Source organism: Nematostella vectensis, chromosome 12 (assembly GCF_932526225.1).
Source record: "Nematostella vectensis chromosome 12, jaNemVect1.1, whole genome shotgun sequence".
Lineage (NCBI taxonomy): Eukaryota > Metazoa > Cnidaria > Anthozoa > Actiniaria > Edwardsiidae > Nematostella > Nematostella vectensis.
The window spans coordinates 5,996,979-6,015,496 of NC_064045.1; the positions used below are offsets into that span (position 1 = coordinate 5,996,979).

The 18,518-nt window shown below is 43.0% G+C and overlaps 1 protein-coding gene and 1 long non-coding RNA gene across 2 annotated transcripts; one reads left to right on the top strand and one right to left on the bottom strand.

The window, feature by feature from the left end:
* The first annotated feature begins 3,274 nt into the window (after positions 1-3,274).
* On the top strand, positions 3,275-18,471 carry LOC116614138. Its single transcript, XM_032374778.2, has 13 exons — positions 3,275-3,418; positions 4,698-4,932; positions 5,513-5,671; positions 6,214-6,431; positions 12,265-12,636; positions 14,140-14,333; positions 14,992-15,107; positions 15,469-15,579; positions 15,832-15,933; positions 16,198-16,275; positions 16,974-17,015; positions 17,924-17,968; positions 18,101-18,471. The coding sequence occupies exons 1-13, from the start codon at positions 3,346-3,348 to the stop codon at positions 18,108-18,110; spliced, it is 1,755 nt and encodes a 584-aa protein (XP_032230669.2). The 5' UTR covers positions 3,275-3,345; the 3' UTR covers positions 18,111-18,471.
* Positions 16,122-18,177, bottom strand: LOC125557581. The gene is made up of 2 exons (XR_007305325.1): positions 18,038-18,177; positions 16,122-16,326 (listed from the first exon to the last, which is right to left on the bottom strand). It is a non-coding gene; the product is annotated as an uncharacterized LOC125557581 (long non-coding RNA).
* Positions 18,472-18,518: the final 47 nt, after the last annotated feature.

Sequence of the window (18,518 nt, forward strand, 5' to 3'; positions counted from 1 at the left end):
GGCTTGCTTTATAATTTTAAAAGTATGTACATACATAGCTTCAGTAAAGCATACAGAGCTTTAGAAAAGCGGTTCCTGAAATGTGATGTTTTAAGGTGTTGGGACGCTCTGCGTGTTACGGGAGATTTGAAACGCTAATAATCAACTCGGGGTTTGCCCCTCTAGGACCTCGCGTCCGTCCGCAGCCCTGTGACGGAAGCCTCCAATGCCTAGTGCACACTAGAGACATAACGACATGGGCGCGCGCACTCTTATCTGTGAAATAACGACATGGGCGCGCGCACTCTTATCTTCGACATAACGACATGGGCGCGCGCACTCTTATCTTCGACATAACGACATGGGCGCGCGCACTCTTATCTTCAACATAACGACATGGGCGCGCGCACTCATCTTCGACATAACGACATGGACAACAACAAAAGAGAAAAAAACATGTTTTTTTTTTTAAGGCATGATGTCCACGTCGTTATGTCGGGCTAGACATAGCGCGCGCGCCCATGTCGTTATGTTGCTAAAAGACTGAACAACCAAACAATGGTGAATGGAATGAATTTAGGACATCATGTTATTGTTTGGTAATATTTACATTTTATTACCTCGCCAGACGATGGCTCATCAATGACGTCACATCAACATATAATTCTTAATACATCAATTTAGGCATTGCCTAAAAGCGGAGCTCCAAACGACCAAATCTTTGCTTATTTTCGCTTAATAAATTAAGAAATATTAAATATTATTATCATATTTCGGTTTTTGACTAAGTCTTTTGCCCGCACAGTGAAGATAATGGAAACACCACAGATTTGGCATACAGTAATAGACTCACAAAAACACTGTACACACATCCTGTCAAATCTTTTCAGTTTTTCCGTGTTTTGGCGTGTTCTCTTTCGTTAGTATGACTGCATTTTCTTCTTATTTTTCTCCCCATAGATCTCTCCGTAAATGAGCCCAAATGTCTTCCGGTCGCAACGCTTTTCGCAACTGGTTTTGATACTCTTCCCGTCGTTTCCGCTCGTTTGGTTCTTCTTCCGTTTCGCAACTTGGTTGGATACTTGGTTGGATACTTGGTTGGATACTTGGTTGGATACTTGGTTGGATCCTTGGTTGGATACTTGGTTGGATACTTGGTTGGATACTTGGTTGGATACTTGGTTGGATACTTGGTTGGATCCTTGGTTGGATACTTGGTTGGATACTTGGTTGGATACTTGGTTGGATACTTGGTTGGATCCTTGGTTGGATACTTGGTTGGATACTTGGTTGGATACTTGGTTGGATACTTGGTTGGATACTTGGTTGGATACTTGGTTGGATACTTGGTTGGATACTTGGTTGGATACTTGGTTGGATACTTGGTTGGATCCTTGGTTGGATACTTGGTTGGATACTTGGTTGGATACTTGGTTGGATCCTTGGTTGGATACTTGGCTGGATACTTGGTTGGATACTTGGTTGGATACTTGGTTGGATACTTGGTTGGATACTTGGTTGGATACTTGGTTGGATACTTGGTTGGATACTTGGTTGGATACTTGGTTGGATACTTGGTTTTACAGTACTACGATCATTGGCTTTCGGCACTTCTTGAAGAAGGGTTGACCTGTGTCAATAAAATACACGAAATATTCGAGAGTGAATGCAAACACTATTAAAAAGTTCAAACTGGATTGTAGTGGGAGCCAAATAATGATTTCTGATTGATTTATTTCATGCAAAATTTAAATGTTAAATGGGACATCGAGCTATATATCAAAAAAGTAATCACGTAATTGAAATAAACACATAATTAACTTCACAATGTTCTATGTTTTATATGATCTATATTGACTCGCCCAAGATTATTCTATTTTCTTTTTTAGGGTTTGATATGTACACAAAAATTCCACTTTCCACTTTTTCATTATAATTTCCCTTTGCCCAAAATATCATAATCATAAAGATATAAAAAACTCTCCCTCCCTCCCTCCCTCCCTCCCTCCCTCCCTCCCTCCCTCCCTCCCTCCCTCCCTCCCTCCCTCCCTCCCTCCCTCCCTCCCTCCCTCCCTACCTCCCTCCCTACCTCCCTCCCTCCCTACCTACCTCCCTCCCTCCCTCCCTCCCTACCTAGCTACCTCCCTCCCTCCCTACCTACCTACCTCCCTCCCTCCCTCCCTACCTACCTACCTACCTCCCTCCCTCCCTCCCTACCTACCTACCTCCCTCCCTCCCTACCTACCTACCTCCCTCCCTCCCTACCTACCTACCTCCCTACCTACCTACCTACCTACCTACCTACCTACCTACCTACCTACCTACCTACCTACCTACCTACCTACCTACCTACCTACCTACCTACCTACCTACCTACCTACCTACCTACCTACCTACCTACCTACCTACCTACCTACCTACCTACCTACCTACCTACCTACCTACCTACCTACCTACCTACCTACCTACCTACCTACCTACCTACCTACCTACCTACCTCCCTCCCTCCCTCCCTCCCTCCCTCCCTACCTATCTATCTATCTATCTATCTATCTATCTATCTATCTATCTATCTATCTATCTATCTATCTATCTATCTATCTATCTATCTATCTATCTATCTATCTATCTATCTATCTATCTATCTATCCAGGCCATATTCCGGTTAAAAAAGTGGAAAGCTTTTTTTATTTTGTGGCAAAGAATCCAATCTCATTGGTTGATTAGCGTACTACGCGCATTCTCGGGCAATACATCCCCCGAGGCCCGCTTAAAAACAACGCAGCACTTCATGATTAAAACCTTTCACTTTGCACGAAAGGCAAGTTATTCCTAGGATGTAATTATTCCTGGAATAAGCGAGTAGAAACACAAGGCTGAAGGTTACAACTCTCCCCGCGTCTGGCTATCCCCAAGCATGTTCAACGAACTAAATATGGTCATCTTTACTTCGTAGATAAAATCTGTAGCTATACAAATGCAAAGTCCAGGACCTTCCTGTCTGTCACGTCTTATTGGAGAGGTTACGCAACTCAAGAGGTTTTTATGACAACAGACGTTCGACACCTTATATTTCATTTTATTTATTTTTATTTTTTGCTGATCAAAGAGTGAGCGAATAGTCCAACAAATCGTTGTAATTATTTTGATTATACCAATAAAGATGAGATACTCGTTCTTGTTTTTTACGAGATCGGAAAACCCTCGGCGCGTTAGTGACAACGATCGATAAGAGCTCGTGGCGAACTCGAGTTCGGTGGGAGGGTTTCACGTGAAATCCTCGGGAAATTATTTCTTTGCTTGACACCAAGGGGCAGACCTCATATAAACAATCGTGCGAAGCTAAAGCGAAAAAAAATCCTCATCATGCTTAGTGGATTAGTAAAGACCTCGATTTTGTCTGTTTGGGTTTTAACAATCCATTATACCATATGTAAAGGTAAGAATTCACTGGCAACATATGCTCTTTATTTTTGGTGTAAATGCTGTTGCTTTTATAGCTAGTTAAATTAATTAATTTAACGCAACAAGAGGATTTTAAAATGAAAGTCGAAAACTCTTATATAGAGAGTCTAGTCTATGGTAGAATTTTAGACATTATAGAAAGGCAATTTTAGAATTTTAGAATATTGGATTTTTACAATAGTTCAGCAAGACCAGGGGTTATATTTACATGTAGGATACGATGCATTTGACATTAATCTGACTTCCGGTTTTATTAGGGTTGGCCAAACATTTGATATCAGCCTCGGATATCTGACAGGGAGGTATACTAGAAATTTAGAATTTTATTTTCTAGAGATTTTGTCTGGCTTGCATTCAAAGCGATTTCGTCACTGACATATTTCCGACCTCCGTTACGGCAGATAACAAACCCCCGCTGATTGTCGCCAAAAAACCGAAGTTCGCTGTTTATGCAATACAATCTATTCATGTTCTGATTCAAGACGGTAGCAGGCCTCTAAAGGAAGGGGGGGCACAGTCACGGAAATGTAGGGGGGGGTACGAGCCCCCTGGCTCCTCCCCCTGCTACGCTACGGCCCTGCGGTTTTCTCTACGAATTTTCTTAAAATTTCTTGAGAGATGATTAATAAAGGTACAGTAATACGAGCAGCAAAATCGTACAACTTTTGTGGCAGCATTTGCAAAAAATGTTCGATAGCGATGTTGCGCGTTTTACAACCGGCGCACAAACTTTTGTCGCAGCAAAAGATAGACTTGTTCTTGCTGTTGATCCGCCATCGTTTTCCTCCGTGACACTGATGTTTCACTTTCGTTCAACCAATCGCAAACCTTATTGCAACTGCTTGCGTATGCTTGACGTTTTTTTTGCTGTGAGACAAGTTGGGTTGATGCAGTAATACGGGCTACATCTACTAGTTTTGCTGTAAAAAGTAAAACCATCTTCTACTTTCTGCAGCAAACCTTTTCAACTTGCAACAAAAAAATTGCTGCGACAAAAGTTGGCGCGCCGGTAGTAAACGAGCAACGTCACTTACAAACTTTTTGGCAGCAATGCTGCCACGAAATTTGTACGATTTTGCTGCTCTTATTACCGTACCTTAATTTTCCTTTATTTTAAAAGGACCCTATAATGCTAATTTTTGGATATTTTTCTCTTTTCTTATTATCTGTCCACTTCAAATCTCCTTTAAAGCTCAGAGTCAGATTTTGTTGTTTGACTTTTAAAAACGTCGTTTAAAAACATTCTCTGTTAGGTATACAATGGCCTGCAGGCTCATACGGTCTACCATGCACGAGCAGCGGTTGTCCGCAAAGTACAGGCGTGGTATGGCTAACAGGGACACTTTACCAGCCCCTCTACGAGTACTCAAAGGGTTCCGTCCCACTGCATATTAATGCATCAATTACAAGGGATGGTATCACACGCTCATTTTGCATCAAAAACTCCACGGACTCGGATACATCTCGACCAAACTGGCCCATGGGAAGGTAAAAACTGAAAACTTGCACATTTATGCACATCTAATTGAAACCTTTGGGGTCTGCTCTATCACCCAGGCGGTGTGCACACGCACCCCCACCCCCCACAAGGGCCAAAAGTCCACTTTTGGTTCTCAATAGACGTGCCATTTGTAGACAAAACTAAGAATCTTAAGCTAGCTCACTCTGGTATGTAGCCAAATCCGACAATAAATGTCCCGTGGAGATACTGCAAAGGCATGCTTCAAAGGCAGCCATAGTGGTTAGATTTTTATCAGAGAACTCCCTCCCCCCCCCCTCTTAATCCAAAATTAAAACGACATTAAGATAAGTTTGTTTTTTATCAGAGAACTCCCTCCCCCCCCCCCCTTTAATCCAAAATCAAAACGACATCAAGATAATCAGGTATCAGTCTAAAGGTAATAATTTTACCGCCAAAAGCCAGAGATCGCGCGAGATTGCCACCCAAAATATACCACGTGGTTTCTAAGAACAAGTCGCCTATTGTAAGCACGTATCAATGCTAGTGTGAACGCAGAATTAGTGCTATATCGTGACTAACACTTCGTTTTGACTTACCGGACCCCAGGTACTGCATCTACGCGAAGGGTGACGAGTGCCCACACGGCATGAGCATGGGCTCCATGTACTGGAACGACAGACTAGCTTTTGTAGACCCAGACTACACCCGAGGGGAGCTCCCCAGGGGGGTATACACAGTGAACACTTTGATGTATTTCTGCTGCAGGTATAGACATTTACTTTGGATACGCTGCTACTGCCGTTAGCGCTTTTTTTTCTTGTCTTTGTTACTGCTGCTGCTGTTGATGTTTTGTTTATTGTTGTTGTTTTTATTTCGGTTGTTGTTATTGATAACGCTGTTATTGTCACTGCTTCTGTTATTGTTGTTGTTGCTTCTGTCATGCTTGCGATTAATGGTGTTGTTGCTTTATTGTTGTTGTATTTTTGTTTCTACTGTTCTTCATGCCTTCAAGATACGATATCTTTTTGAATGTTGTCAAAGAAACTGATTCGCCAGGGCTTAATAAGTTGTTTGCTGTTATTTAATAACTGTTACTTCCCAAATAGTGGAGTGATTTCTTTATCTAAGTCGCTTATTACCTGCAGAAGCACAAGAATGCCTTTGCTTCCCCATATCTTGTTCTTAGCTTCCCAACCCCAAGAAATTTTTCCATTTCATATCACCTCCCCCCCCCCCCCTCAACTACACTGCACTGTTTCACTCTGCTACGACCCTGTTCAGTGAAGAAAGTTACTATCATTCCTCAGTACTGCTGGCCGCCGTGACACTGCCATCCCCCTCCCTGTGGCCACACCCTTTGCACTTTTTCCTCTCGACCCTTACTGCCAGAAGGTCATCGGTGCTTACGCGAGTCTCGAGTACATAGAATTTGACACCGTGAACTACGATAACATCTGGAAAACACCGCATCCCTACTTAGGCAGGAAGAGCTATGACCCTACCATGTACTACTGCTACTATAGAGGTACTGTCTATACCCAAGTAGCGGATCTAGGGGGAGGGTTTGGGGGGTTTAAACCCCCTTTTGGGGTACCAGAAAGCCATGTAACAAAAAAATTCCCCCTCCACCCTTTGTCACTGAGCCGAACCCCCCCTTTAGCGAAAAGCAAAATCCGCCCCTATACCCTTTCATGTACTTAAGGGTGTTGGCACCTGTCTATACCCTTCCCTGTACTTAAGGGTGTTGGGACCTGTCTATACCCTTCCCTGTACTTAAGGGTGTTGGCACCTGTCTATACTTCAAGTACTTAAGGGTGTTGGTACCTGTCTGTACCCTTCCCTGTAATTAAGGGTGTTGGTACCTGTCTATACCCTTCCCTGTACTTAAGGGTGTTGGTACCTGTCTATACCCTTCCCTGTACTTAAGGGTGTTGGCACCTGTCTATACCCTTCCATGTACTTAAGGGTGTTAGTACCTGTCTATACCCTTCCCTGTACTTAAGGGTGTTGGCGCCTGTCTATACCCTTCCCTGTACTTAAGGGTGTTAGCACCTGTCTATACCCTTCCATGTACTTAAGGGTGTTGGTACCTGTCTATACCCTTCCCTGTACTTAAGGGTGTTGGCGCCTGTCTATACCCTTCCCTGTACTTAAGGGTGTTAGCACCTGTCTATACCCTTCCCTGTACTTAAGGGTGTTGGTACCTGTCTGTACCCTTCCCTGTACTTAAGGGTGTTGGGACCTGTCTATACCCTTCCCTGTACTTAAGGGTGTTGGTACCTGTCTATACCCTTCCCTGTACTTAAGGGTGTTGAAACCTGTCTATACTTCATGTACTTAAGGGTGTTGGTACCTGTCTATACCACTCCATGTACTTAAGGGTGTTGGCACCTGTCCATACCCTTCCCTGTACTTAAGGGTGTTGGCGCCTGTCTATACTTCATGTACTTAAGGGTGTTGGTACCTGTCTATACCACTCCATGTACTTAAGGGTGTTAGCACCTGTCTATACCCTTCCCTGTACTTAAGGGTGTTGGTACCTGTCTATACCCTTCCCTGTACTTAAGGGTGTTGGTACCTGTCTATACCCTTCCCTGTACTTAAGGGTGTTGGCACCTGTCTATACTCCATGTACTGGGTGTTGGTACCTGTCTTACCCTTCCCTGTACTTAAGGGTGTTGGTACCTGTCTATACCCTTCCATGTACTTAAGGGTGTTGGCACCTGTCTATACCCTTCCCTGTACTTAAGGGTGTTGGTACTTGTCTATACCCTTCCCTGTACTTAAGGGTGTTGGCACCTGTCTATACCACTCCATGTACTTAAGGGTGTTAGCACCTGTCTATACCCTTCCCTGTACTTAAGGGTGTTGGTACCTGTCTATACCCTTCCCTGTACTTAAGGGTGTTGGTACCTGTCTATACCCTTCCATGTACTTAAGGGTGTTGGGACCTGTCTACACACTTCTCTGTACTTAAGGGTGTTGGCACTTGTCTATACCCTTCCCTGTACTTAAGGGTGTTGGCACCTGTCCATACCCTTCCCTGTACTTAAGGGTGTTGGTACCTGTCTATACCCTTTCATGTACTTAAGGGTGTTGGTACCTGTCTATACCCTTCCCTGTACTTAAGGGTGTTGGTACCTGTCTATACCCTTCCCTGTACTTAAGGGTGTTGGTACCTGTCTATACCCTTCCCTGTACTTAAGGGTGTTGGGACCTGTCTATACCCTTCCCTGTACTTAAGGGTGTTGGCACCTGTCTACACCCTTCCCTGTACTTAAGGGTGTTGCTCATGTCTATACCCTTCTATGTACTTAAGGGTGTTAGCACCTGTCTATACCCTTTCATGTACTTAAGGGTGTTGGTACCTGTCTATACCCTTCCCTGTACTTAAGGGTGTTGGTACCTGTCTATACCCTTCCCTGTACTTAAGGGTGTTGGTACCTGTCTATACCCTTTCATGTACTTAAGGGTGTTGGTACCTGTCTATACCCTTCCATGTACTGGGTGTTGGTACCTGTCTATACCCTTCCCTGTACTTAAGGGTGTTGGTACCTGTCTATACCCTTCCATGTACTTAAGGGTGTTGGTACCTGTCTATACCCTTCTATGTACTTAAGGGTGTTGGCACCTGTCTATACCCTTCCCTGTACTTACGGGTGTTGGTACCTGTCTATACCCTTCCATGTACTGGGTGTTGGTACCTGTCTATACCCTTCCCTGTACTTAAGGGTCTTGGCACCTGTCTATACCCTTCCCTGTACTTAAGGGTGTTGGTACCTGTCTATACCCTTTCATGTACTTAAGGGTGTTGGTACCTGTCTATACCCTTCCATGTACTGGGTGTTGGTACCTGTCTATACCCTTCCCTGTACTTAAGGGTGTTGGTACCTGTCTATACCCTTCCATGTACTTAAGGGTGTTGGTACCTGTCTATACCCTTCTATGTACTTAAGGGTGTTGGCACCTGTCTATACCCTTCCCTGTACTTACGGGTGTTGGCGCCTGTCTATACTTCATGTACTTAAGGGTGTTGGTACCTGTCTATACCACTCCATGTACTTAAGGGTGTTGGTACCTGTCTATACCCTTCCCTGTACTTAAGGGTGTTGGTACCTGTCTATACCCTTCCCTGTACTTAAGGGTGTTAGCACCTGTCTATACTTCATGTACTTAAGGGTGTTGGTACCTGTCTATACCCTTCCCTGTACTTAAGGGTGTTAGCACCTGTCTATACCCTTCCCTGTACTTAAGGGTGTTGGGACCTGTCTATACCCTTCCCTGTACTTAAGGGTATTGGCACCTGTCTATACCCTTCCATGTACTTAAGGGTGTTGGTACCTGTCTATACCCTTCCCTGTACTTAAGTGTGTTGGCACCTGTCTATACCCTTCCATGTACTTGAGGGTGTTGGTACCTGTCTATACCCTTCCCTGTATTTAAAGGTGTTGGTACTTGTCTATACCCTTCCCTGTACTTAAGGGTGTTGGTACCTGTCTATACCCTTCCCTGTACTTAAGGGTGCTGGGACCTGTCTATACCCTTCCCTGTACTTTAGGGTGCTGGCACCTGTCTATACCCTTCCCTGTACTTAAGGGTGTTGGTACCTGTCTATACCCTTCCCTGTACTTAAGGGTATTAGCACCTGTCTATACCCTTCCATGTACTTAAGGGTGTTGGTACCTGTCTATACCCTTCCCTGTACTTAAGGGTGTTGGTACCTGTCTATACCCTTCCATGTACTTAAGGGTGTTGGTACCTGTCTATACCCTTCCCTGTACTTAAGGGTATTAGCGCCTGTCTATACCCTTCCATGTACTTAAGGGTGTTGGTACCTGCCTATACCCTTCCATGTACTTAAGGGTGTTGAAACCTGTCTATACCCTTCCATGTACTTAAGGGTGTTGGTACCTGTCTATACCCTTCCATGTACTTAAGGGTGTTGGTACCTGTCTATACCCTTCCATGTACTTAAGGGTGTTGGTACCTGCCTATACCCTTCCATGTACTTAAGGGTATTAGCACCTGTCTATACCCTTCCCTGTACTTAAGGGTGTTGGCACCTGTCTATACCCTTCCATGTACTTAAGGGTATTGGCACCTGTCTATACCCTTCCCTGTACTTAAGGGTGTTGGCACCTGTCTATACCCTTCCATGTGCTTAAGGGTGTTGGTACCTGCCTATACCCTTCCATGTACTTAAGGGTGTTGAAACCTGTCTATACCCTTCCCTGTACTTAAGGGTATTGGCACCTGTCTATACCCTTCCATGTACTTAAGGGTGTTGGTACCTGTCTATACCCTTCCCTGTACTTAAGGGTGTTGGTACCTGTCTATACCCTTCCCTGTACTTAAGGGTATTGGCACCTGTCTATACCCTTCCATGTACTTAAGGGTGTTGGTACCTGTCTATACCCTTCCCTGTACTTAAGTGTGTTGGCACCTGTCTATACCCTTCCCTGTACTTAAGGGTGTTGAAACCTGTCTATACCCTTCCCTGTACTTGAGGGTGTTGGTACCTGTCTATACCCTTCCATGTACTTAAGGGTGTTGGTACCTGTCTATACCCTTCCCTGTACTTAAGGGTGTTGGTACTTGTCTATACCCTTCCCTGTACTTAAGGGTATTGGTACCTGTCTCTACCCTTCCCTGTACTTTAGGGTGTTGGCACCTGTCTATACTTCATGTACTTAAGGGTGTGGCACCTGTCTATACCCTTCCCTGTACTTAAGGGTGTTGGTACCTGTCTATACCCTTCCATGTACTTAAGGGTGTTGGTACCTGTCTATACCCTTCCATGTACTTAAGGGTGTTAGCACCTGTCTACACACTTCTCTGTACTTAAGGGTGTTGGCACTTGTCTATACCCTTCCCTGTACTTAAGGGTGTTGCTCATGTCTATACCCTTCTATGTACTTAAGGGTGTTGGTACCTGTCTATACCCTTCCCTGTACTTAAGGGTGTTGGTACCTGTCTATACCCTTCCATGTACTTAAGGGTGTTGGGACCTGTCTATACCCTTCCCTGTACTTAAGGGTGTTGGTACCTGTCTATACCCTTCCCTGTACTTAAGGGTGTTGGTGCCTGTCTATACCCTTCCATGTACTTAAGGGTGTTGGCACCTGTCTATACCCTTCCCTGTACTTAAGTGTGTTGGCACCTGTCTATACCCTTCCATGTACTTAAGGGTGTTGGGACCTGTCTATACTTCATGTACTTAAGGGTGTGGCACCTGTCTTACCCTTTCATGTACTTAAGGGTGTTGGGACCTGTCTATACCCTTCCATGTACTTAAGGGTGTTGGGACCTGTCTACACACTTCCCTGTACTTAAGGGTGTTGGCACCTGTCTATACCCTTCCATGTACTTAAGGGTGTTGGCACCTGTCTATACCCTTCCCTGTACTTAAGGGTGTTGGCACTTGTCTATACCCTTCCCTGTACTTAAGGGTGTTGGCACCTGTCTATACCCTTCCATGTACTTAAGGGTGTTGGTACCTGTCTATACCCTTCCCTGTACTTAAGGGTGTTGGTACCTGTCTATACCCTTCCCTGTCCTTAAGGGTGTTGAAACCTGTCTATACCCTTTCCTGTACTTAAGGGTGTTGGGACCTGTCTATACTTCATGTACTTAAGGGTGTTGGCACCTGTCTTACCCTTTCATGTACTTAAGGGTGTTGGGACCTTTCTATACCCTTCTATGTAATTAAGGGTCTTGGGACATATCTCTGCTGCCCGTTGCTAGGGGACTTTTAAACGATATGAATTGCCAAACATCTGTGAAATGGAATGAATTTAGGCATGTCAAAACCTCAGTTTATTTTTGTAGTTTAAAATGTCGCACACGAATACAGCGCGTCCAGGCGACCAAAAAGTAGGTCCCCCCTCGGCCAATCCTGGGAACGCGCCTGGCATTGCTCTCTAACTGGTTTCGCATTTGCGACTCTATTGTCGGCCATCTTTGACTCTATTGTCGGCCATCTTGGACTCTATCTTTATTGCAAATGCATTCCTTTTACAGAACCATTGAAGGAATTAATTTATACAATTCGGCAGACAATACGCTTAATGGAGGTTTTTTATGTTACGACGAAAATAAATCCCAATAAAGCTGATGTCTAATATGAATTTCTTCAATGGGTATTTACAAGGTCTTTATTTATATTTGAAAGGCCTCATTTAAAACAGGTTTTGCCGAGTTTGAGTTCCGTTCCCCTTTCTTCTCTTCCCCCTTTCTTTCAGCGGTTGCTTTAGGGTCCCTTACAAAACTTTCAATTGCCGTACCATTAGCCTCAAAGTGTTTTTACATGCCACCTCAACGACATGCTTTTGAATGATATGACAAATCTTTAACCCTAGCATGCATGCACAACCTCACCGCCACTTCCGGGATCATCGTCTCGCCAAACTACCCCTCACTCTACCCTGACCTTTCCGACTGCCGGTGGACTATAACAGTGCCCCCCGGACACCAGATCGAGCTAGACTTCCAGGATTTTCAACTAGAGTGGTCCCCTCTATCATGTGACCCCATTTCGTGCTCGTGTGATTGGCTAATCGTCACGATACACGGTCACGTGACTTACAAGACGACGTACTGTAACAGGATTCTTCACCAGCCCCCCAAGATCCTGAATACTTTTGCAAATCACGTGGTGCTGGATTTCCATAGCAACGGTGTGAATAGAGACAGGGGGTTTAAGATTTCCTATCGGACACTGCAAACTTCTGGTAAGAAAATGCTATGCTTATAAATAGTTGTTGCGTCCTCGCAACTGGGGTATTTACTTATCCTTGCACTCTTGACAATTTTTATTGGGTGTTATATTAAGTTTAGTACCACATTATTATCTTTAATTCGTTCAAATTCTTTGCAATGTGTGACTAGATTGGACCTATACAATGAAAGCTAAGGAAGAAATATCACCAAGAGACCATGATATAAGAGAACAAATCCCTCGTATTAGGGTATGTTCCAATGATGTCGTCCGTGAAAGCTATTTTTAGAACAAGAAGTTATTTTAAGATACGCCTCTGATTGGTTAGCAATCATCTTTCCTAGCCACATGAATCTTAACGCGCGATCACATCTTGAGCGATGTGAACCGGCAAAGGCTGTTATGGAAATCTTTTTTACTAAAAAGACCATCCTTTTTTACAAGCGCTGTGAAAATAATCTTACATAGAGTACGGTGAATCCAATCAACCGTTTCTTGTACTTTGAAATGCATAGAGTGCGTGATTTTAGGCTCGGGGATCAACTTCCCCAGTAAAAGTTTTCACAGCTGATTCGCAAATTTTAAAACAACAATCAATCAGACATCTGTGGTAACAACACACAATTCTCTTCCAATTCCCTTTTCATGAAAAAGATACATCCAGAACTCAATACCATTATATTCACACCGATAATGTTGTTATTAAGACAGGTTCACAAATAAAAGATTTCAAGCCTTTATGATGAAGCAAATCTTATTCCAGTGACAAGGGTTTCTTGAGTGACATGATCTCTAACATTTGCGTGAATAATTTAAGTCCTTCTTGTATTAAAATACATAACATAGACTGAGAACGCCTAGGCATTGTATCTCGCCGAATTGAAGAGAAAAAGAACTTTTTAGGAGTCAGCCTGATGCATCTTGAATGAACTTCAAATTTGCGGTCTCCCCGACGTCTTCCCGTTCATTTTTAAGTTATATATCATTTAGATAACTTAACATTACAGATAACTTAACAGACACCACCCTACGAGTAGCATTTTGATCATGCGCTATGAGGAGCAGCTTAAAGGGTAAAAACATGTAGCGAACAAAGTAAAGAAGTGTAGAGGGAAAAAATAATTGTGAAAATGTACTAGCTCGCATAACCAAATATGGCGCGAAGAATCATATATGGATGCTATGATTGACAAGCTCGCGCAATCTAAAAATAGCTTTCATGGACGACATCATGGGCCACGGGGATTCGTTCTCTTATATCATGGTCTCTTGGTATCATCCAATGATGTAAGCATGCATCCTAGTCCCAGGCGTTCTTATCGGTTTCCTGTGGTTGGGTTTCCTGTGGCTAGAAAGAGTTGTGACGTCACAGGAAACTATCTCCCCGTTCTGTGGGTGAGCTCTTCCCAGCGCCCAGGCTATCTCACGGTCCAACTTCGAGCACAGGAAACCCGCTAAGAACGCCTGGGACTAGGCTGGTCTGCTGAGCAAATTATCTGCATTGTTCTTCCATTAGTTTTGCCGACAACTGACATCCCAACGACACTCATCTCTACAACCCAACTTTCGTCACACAACGCTACCACTGTCACGCCTACTCAAGCTACGAGCGTGACACATGTAATTACTACGAATCACGTGACAAGGCAGCCGCACTTACGAAGTACTACGGCGCCCAACAACACCGCTGACCTCAACACGACGGCACAGGTGGGTTTATCGCGTGCATAGTGTGTAGAGCTGAAATCATTTGGTCGGTTGAAGGGGTTTGAGGCGCCCGGTATAAAGAGGTTACGCTGACAATACTTTCAGTCATCAGTCGCATTCCTATACTGTCAGTATCGGGCGCAGTTTGTTCTATAGGTCGAGTACCGTATTTACTAGAATAAGTGCACCGGCGCTTATGATTTTTTTTTACTCTCAGACCGGGCGCTTAATCTAGGGAGGCGCTTATTCAAAAAGACGAACTTCGCACAAAAGGCCAAACGTATTTTTTTATATCATTTTCATACTACATCACCAGTTTCTCTGCCTCTATTCGAACAGCTTAGGGTAGCTTTTTTTCAAAAAACTTCATCCATTCACTGTTTGTCTCCTTCTTGTCCAGAATGTGTTTGTATTTTGAATATGAACAACAACAGATTATGATATTACTAGGGGAGGGAGGAGGCGCTTATTCGAGTAAATACGGTAATTGGTTTTTTTTGTGTTTGTTTTGTGAGAAGCCATGATGCCGTGCGTATGGTTCTAAGTGCCCACTTTAAAAGGGTTGGCATTTTGGGTCATCTTTGTGTTATGTTGTTTTCTCGGCAAAACGTATCCGCTATAGATAGGTCAAGTAAAACACTTTATTGTTGTTTATTCACAGGTCATCATGCCGGCTGCTCAAGACGGTGTAGTGTTTACTCTCTGGCTAGAAATCCTTATAGCAGCCTTGTCTGCATTTCTGCTTATCGCTGTTATTGCAGCTTATGGCTATTGGAGGTAAAACACGCGTTTTATTTTTTTTATTAGGCCTGACAATCTAACAGAATCATTCCTCGTCGTTTAAACGACCCAAGAATCATGTTTCGCTTTCTAAAATATAAAAGATAATGCAATAATCAAATCAGTGTTGCCATGATTTTCCTACTACCTCTTTCCAACAACATTCCATCGTGCCGTGGGCCCAGGGAATGCGTCAAAATAAGGCTGACTTTTTAAATCCACCGAGAAATGATTTTTTTATTTGTTATTTATTATTTTATAAATATTTATTATTTATTTGTTATGTTTTTTTAAGGGGGGTGTCGCTACCAATTAGTTACATGTCAATTTGCGGATTCCTAATTTTGTTTGCGAACAGGTTTGGCAAGGCATCAGAGCGCATGCGGGAGTGGCTTGTCATCCGCTATAGTAGTGACGCCAGCACCTTAGGATTCTCCAAGTCCAGTAATCGCACCATCAACATGTACAGGTACAGATGATAATATTATGTACAATGCGGATGACTATGATTGTGATGTTGTTGCGGATGGTGGTAATGGTGGTAGTTATGGTGATATAAATGATGATATCATGGTGCAATGATAATGATGTTGTTGATAATGGTGATGGTGATGATGGTGGTAGTTGGTTGTAGTGGTAGAGATGATGGTGCCTATGATAATGGTGATGGTGGTGGTGATGATTATGTTTCTCCATTCAAAAGTCAACTTGTTATGCATAGCGGTGAAGATGTCGAGATCATCACGGAGTCTCAAATGAGTAGTAATCCCCTTTATGGCAGCCAATCACAGCGGTCCGTCCGTCGTAGCCGAACTGTCACCAGGTACAACACAACATCTTATACTGCATCTGTTATTATTTTCTTGATGATGATGATGATGATGATGATGACTTCGCAATGCTACATACTATATATATCTGTTGCCCTTATGATGGAGAGTGTAGACTTCGCGGTGTTACATTATATTGCATTTGTTAGTGTTGTCATGATGATGATGATAATGATGATAATGACTTCGTAATACGGCATTTTATTGTGTTTGTTTATGTTGCCGAACGACCGAGTGTATGCTCTCTGCCCTTTCAGTCATACAGACCCTCCATTGACGACTGTAATGTCGCCCGCTGGATCCCAAGGCTCCTCAGACCTTGTATACGCCTCAGCGTGAGTATTGTTCCAAAGCCTCTCGCACTAAATTCACCAAGTAACCTAGCGCTATCGACAAAAGAAATAACATGCATGAGGATAAATATCGAAAAAAAGAAGTCCCCAAATAGCTGTTATAACCCTAGTTGACCCTCTTTTACTTTATTTTGGGGGTCGCGAGAGGGTGGGGCTAATTTGAAGAAGGATGTTTATTGAAGGATTTAAGCTTTATATGAATGACTGTCATGTCTTAATTTCTAGTATTAAATTAACAAAACTAATATTCAAATTCAAACACATCGACAAGTAAGAAATCAAGCAGTAAGAACATCGCCAACAAATAGTCCCCGCGTGTCTTTCATTGTTCAATAACAAAAAGAAGTAACCAAAAGTTCTTAAAAGCCTTGCGTCCGGTGGGGAGTGGGAGAGAGCTTATTATTTGGAAGCACTCATTTCTACGCCCTAGGAGCTAATTTGAAGCAGGGCGTATTTGGACACTGAGCGCTAAAGCGAGCTCTAACAGTAAAGCTTTTTGATGCAGTGGCAGATCCAGAAATGAAAAAAGGGGTGAATAATACAACAGAGATTTCAGAACAAGAAGGGCGGCTTATACAAATAGTATATATAGTATAGAAAGGCGAGTAAAGGGGGTTAAAATTCACCCAATCCAACCCCCCTGTATCCGCCCCTGTGATGTGATTCTCATTTTTCTTTAGGGAGATTACAAAGGAATCTAAAAACGTGTTATACCAAGAATGGTAAGAAAGGGATTCTTTTTCCTAAGCAAGTGATTTCTCTCCTATTAGATTTCAAAGCTTTTATAATGAAGTGTGACCCAGTTAACTTAAACATCAAGTGGAACGAAAAACAGTTTTAGTAATTGCGCGGCTGAAATGAGTCTCCAACGAACATGAAGATCGAGGTTCTATTATGTGCTTGTTTCCATCATAAAATATAATCTTCCTACTTAAATGGCATTCATTTCGTTTCATTTTATATATATTTCCATCCTCTGCGGCCTGGAATTCTTGAAAATGGTTGGTCGGCTTTTAAAATGATTCATGACTAACGTGCTTTATGTTTCCTAAGTGTTTGCTCTTTGATCGTTTCACTATAAATCTTGTGGCTAAGCAACCTTCATAATTGCATTATTACAATATAAACGCGCTCTATTGTTACGCACTCTGTTCTATGTTTCCATGTTGGTGATTGTTACGAACTCTGTTCTTTGATGATTGTTGCGCGCTCTGTTCTTTGTTTTCATGTTGATGATTGTTACGCGCTTTGTTCTATGTTTCCATGTTGATGATTGTTACGCAATCTGTTCTTTGTTTCCATGTTGATGATTGTTACGCACTCTGTTGTTTGATGATTGTTGCGCGCTCTGTTCTTTGTTTTCATGTTGATTATTGTTACGCAATCTGTTCTTTGTTTCCATGTTGATGATTGTTACGCGCTCCGTTTTTTTTTTTTGTTTCCATGTTGTCATTGTTACGCGCCCTGTTCTTCGTTTCCATGTTATGATCGTTACGTATTTTGTTCTTTGATTTGCGCGCTATATCTTTGATTCCATAATGATGATGCATTGCTTCGCTTTACGTTTGTCGAAATTTATTAGCTCTTATCAAATCATTACTTAAAGTATTTCATGTACTATTCTTTTCAGTCAAGATGGAGTGGAGAAAAAGACAGAAAACCCTTTATACGAAAGGTAAGGATTTGAGTATCTAACATATGAAACTTAAAACCGTCTGTTAAATCGGGTTACCATTTAACTTACTACATCCTACGCGCAGATGTTAGCATTCCTATCGTACTTGCTTGATATCTTTCTTCCTCACAGAGTCTTGTAGGGGGACAGAGCGATGGTTCGCCCTTGTCAGTACACGCGGCTTCGTCAGCTTCATTCCCAAGGCTAACTACACTATACTACTTGTACACCCAGAATTCAGTGCGGTCGTGCTGGATTCTGATGATCGTCACGTGTCGTTAGCCTGGAAAGAAATACTTGCCTAAATAGAGAAAGAAAGTCGTTGCCCGTGTGAATGTTGATGCAAGCACAAGAGGGAACTTGCCAAGAATCGTACATGGCATACCCAGGTTTGATTGGCTGAAGCAATTCAAATACGAAACTAATAAATATAGATCAGTACAGAGAATCTGCGTTTAGATAGCCTAACTGTAGGCATTAGATGCTGTTTTCAGCGATAAAAACCCAGATGAGAGGCGCCGGGGGGGGGGGGGGGGGGGGGGGGAGATTC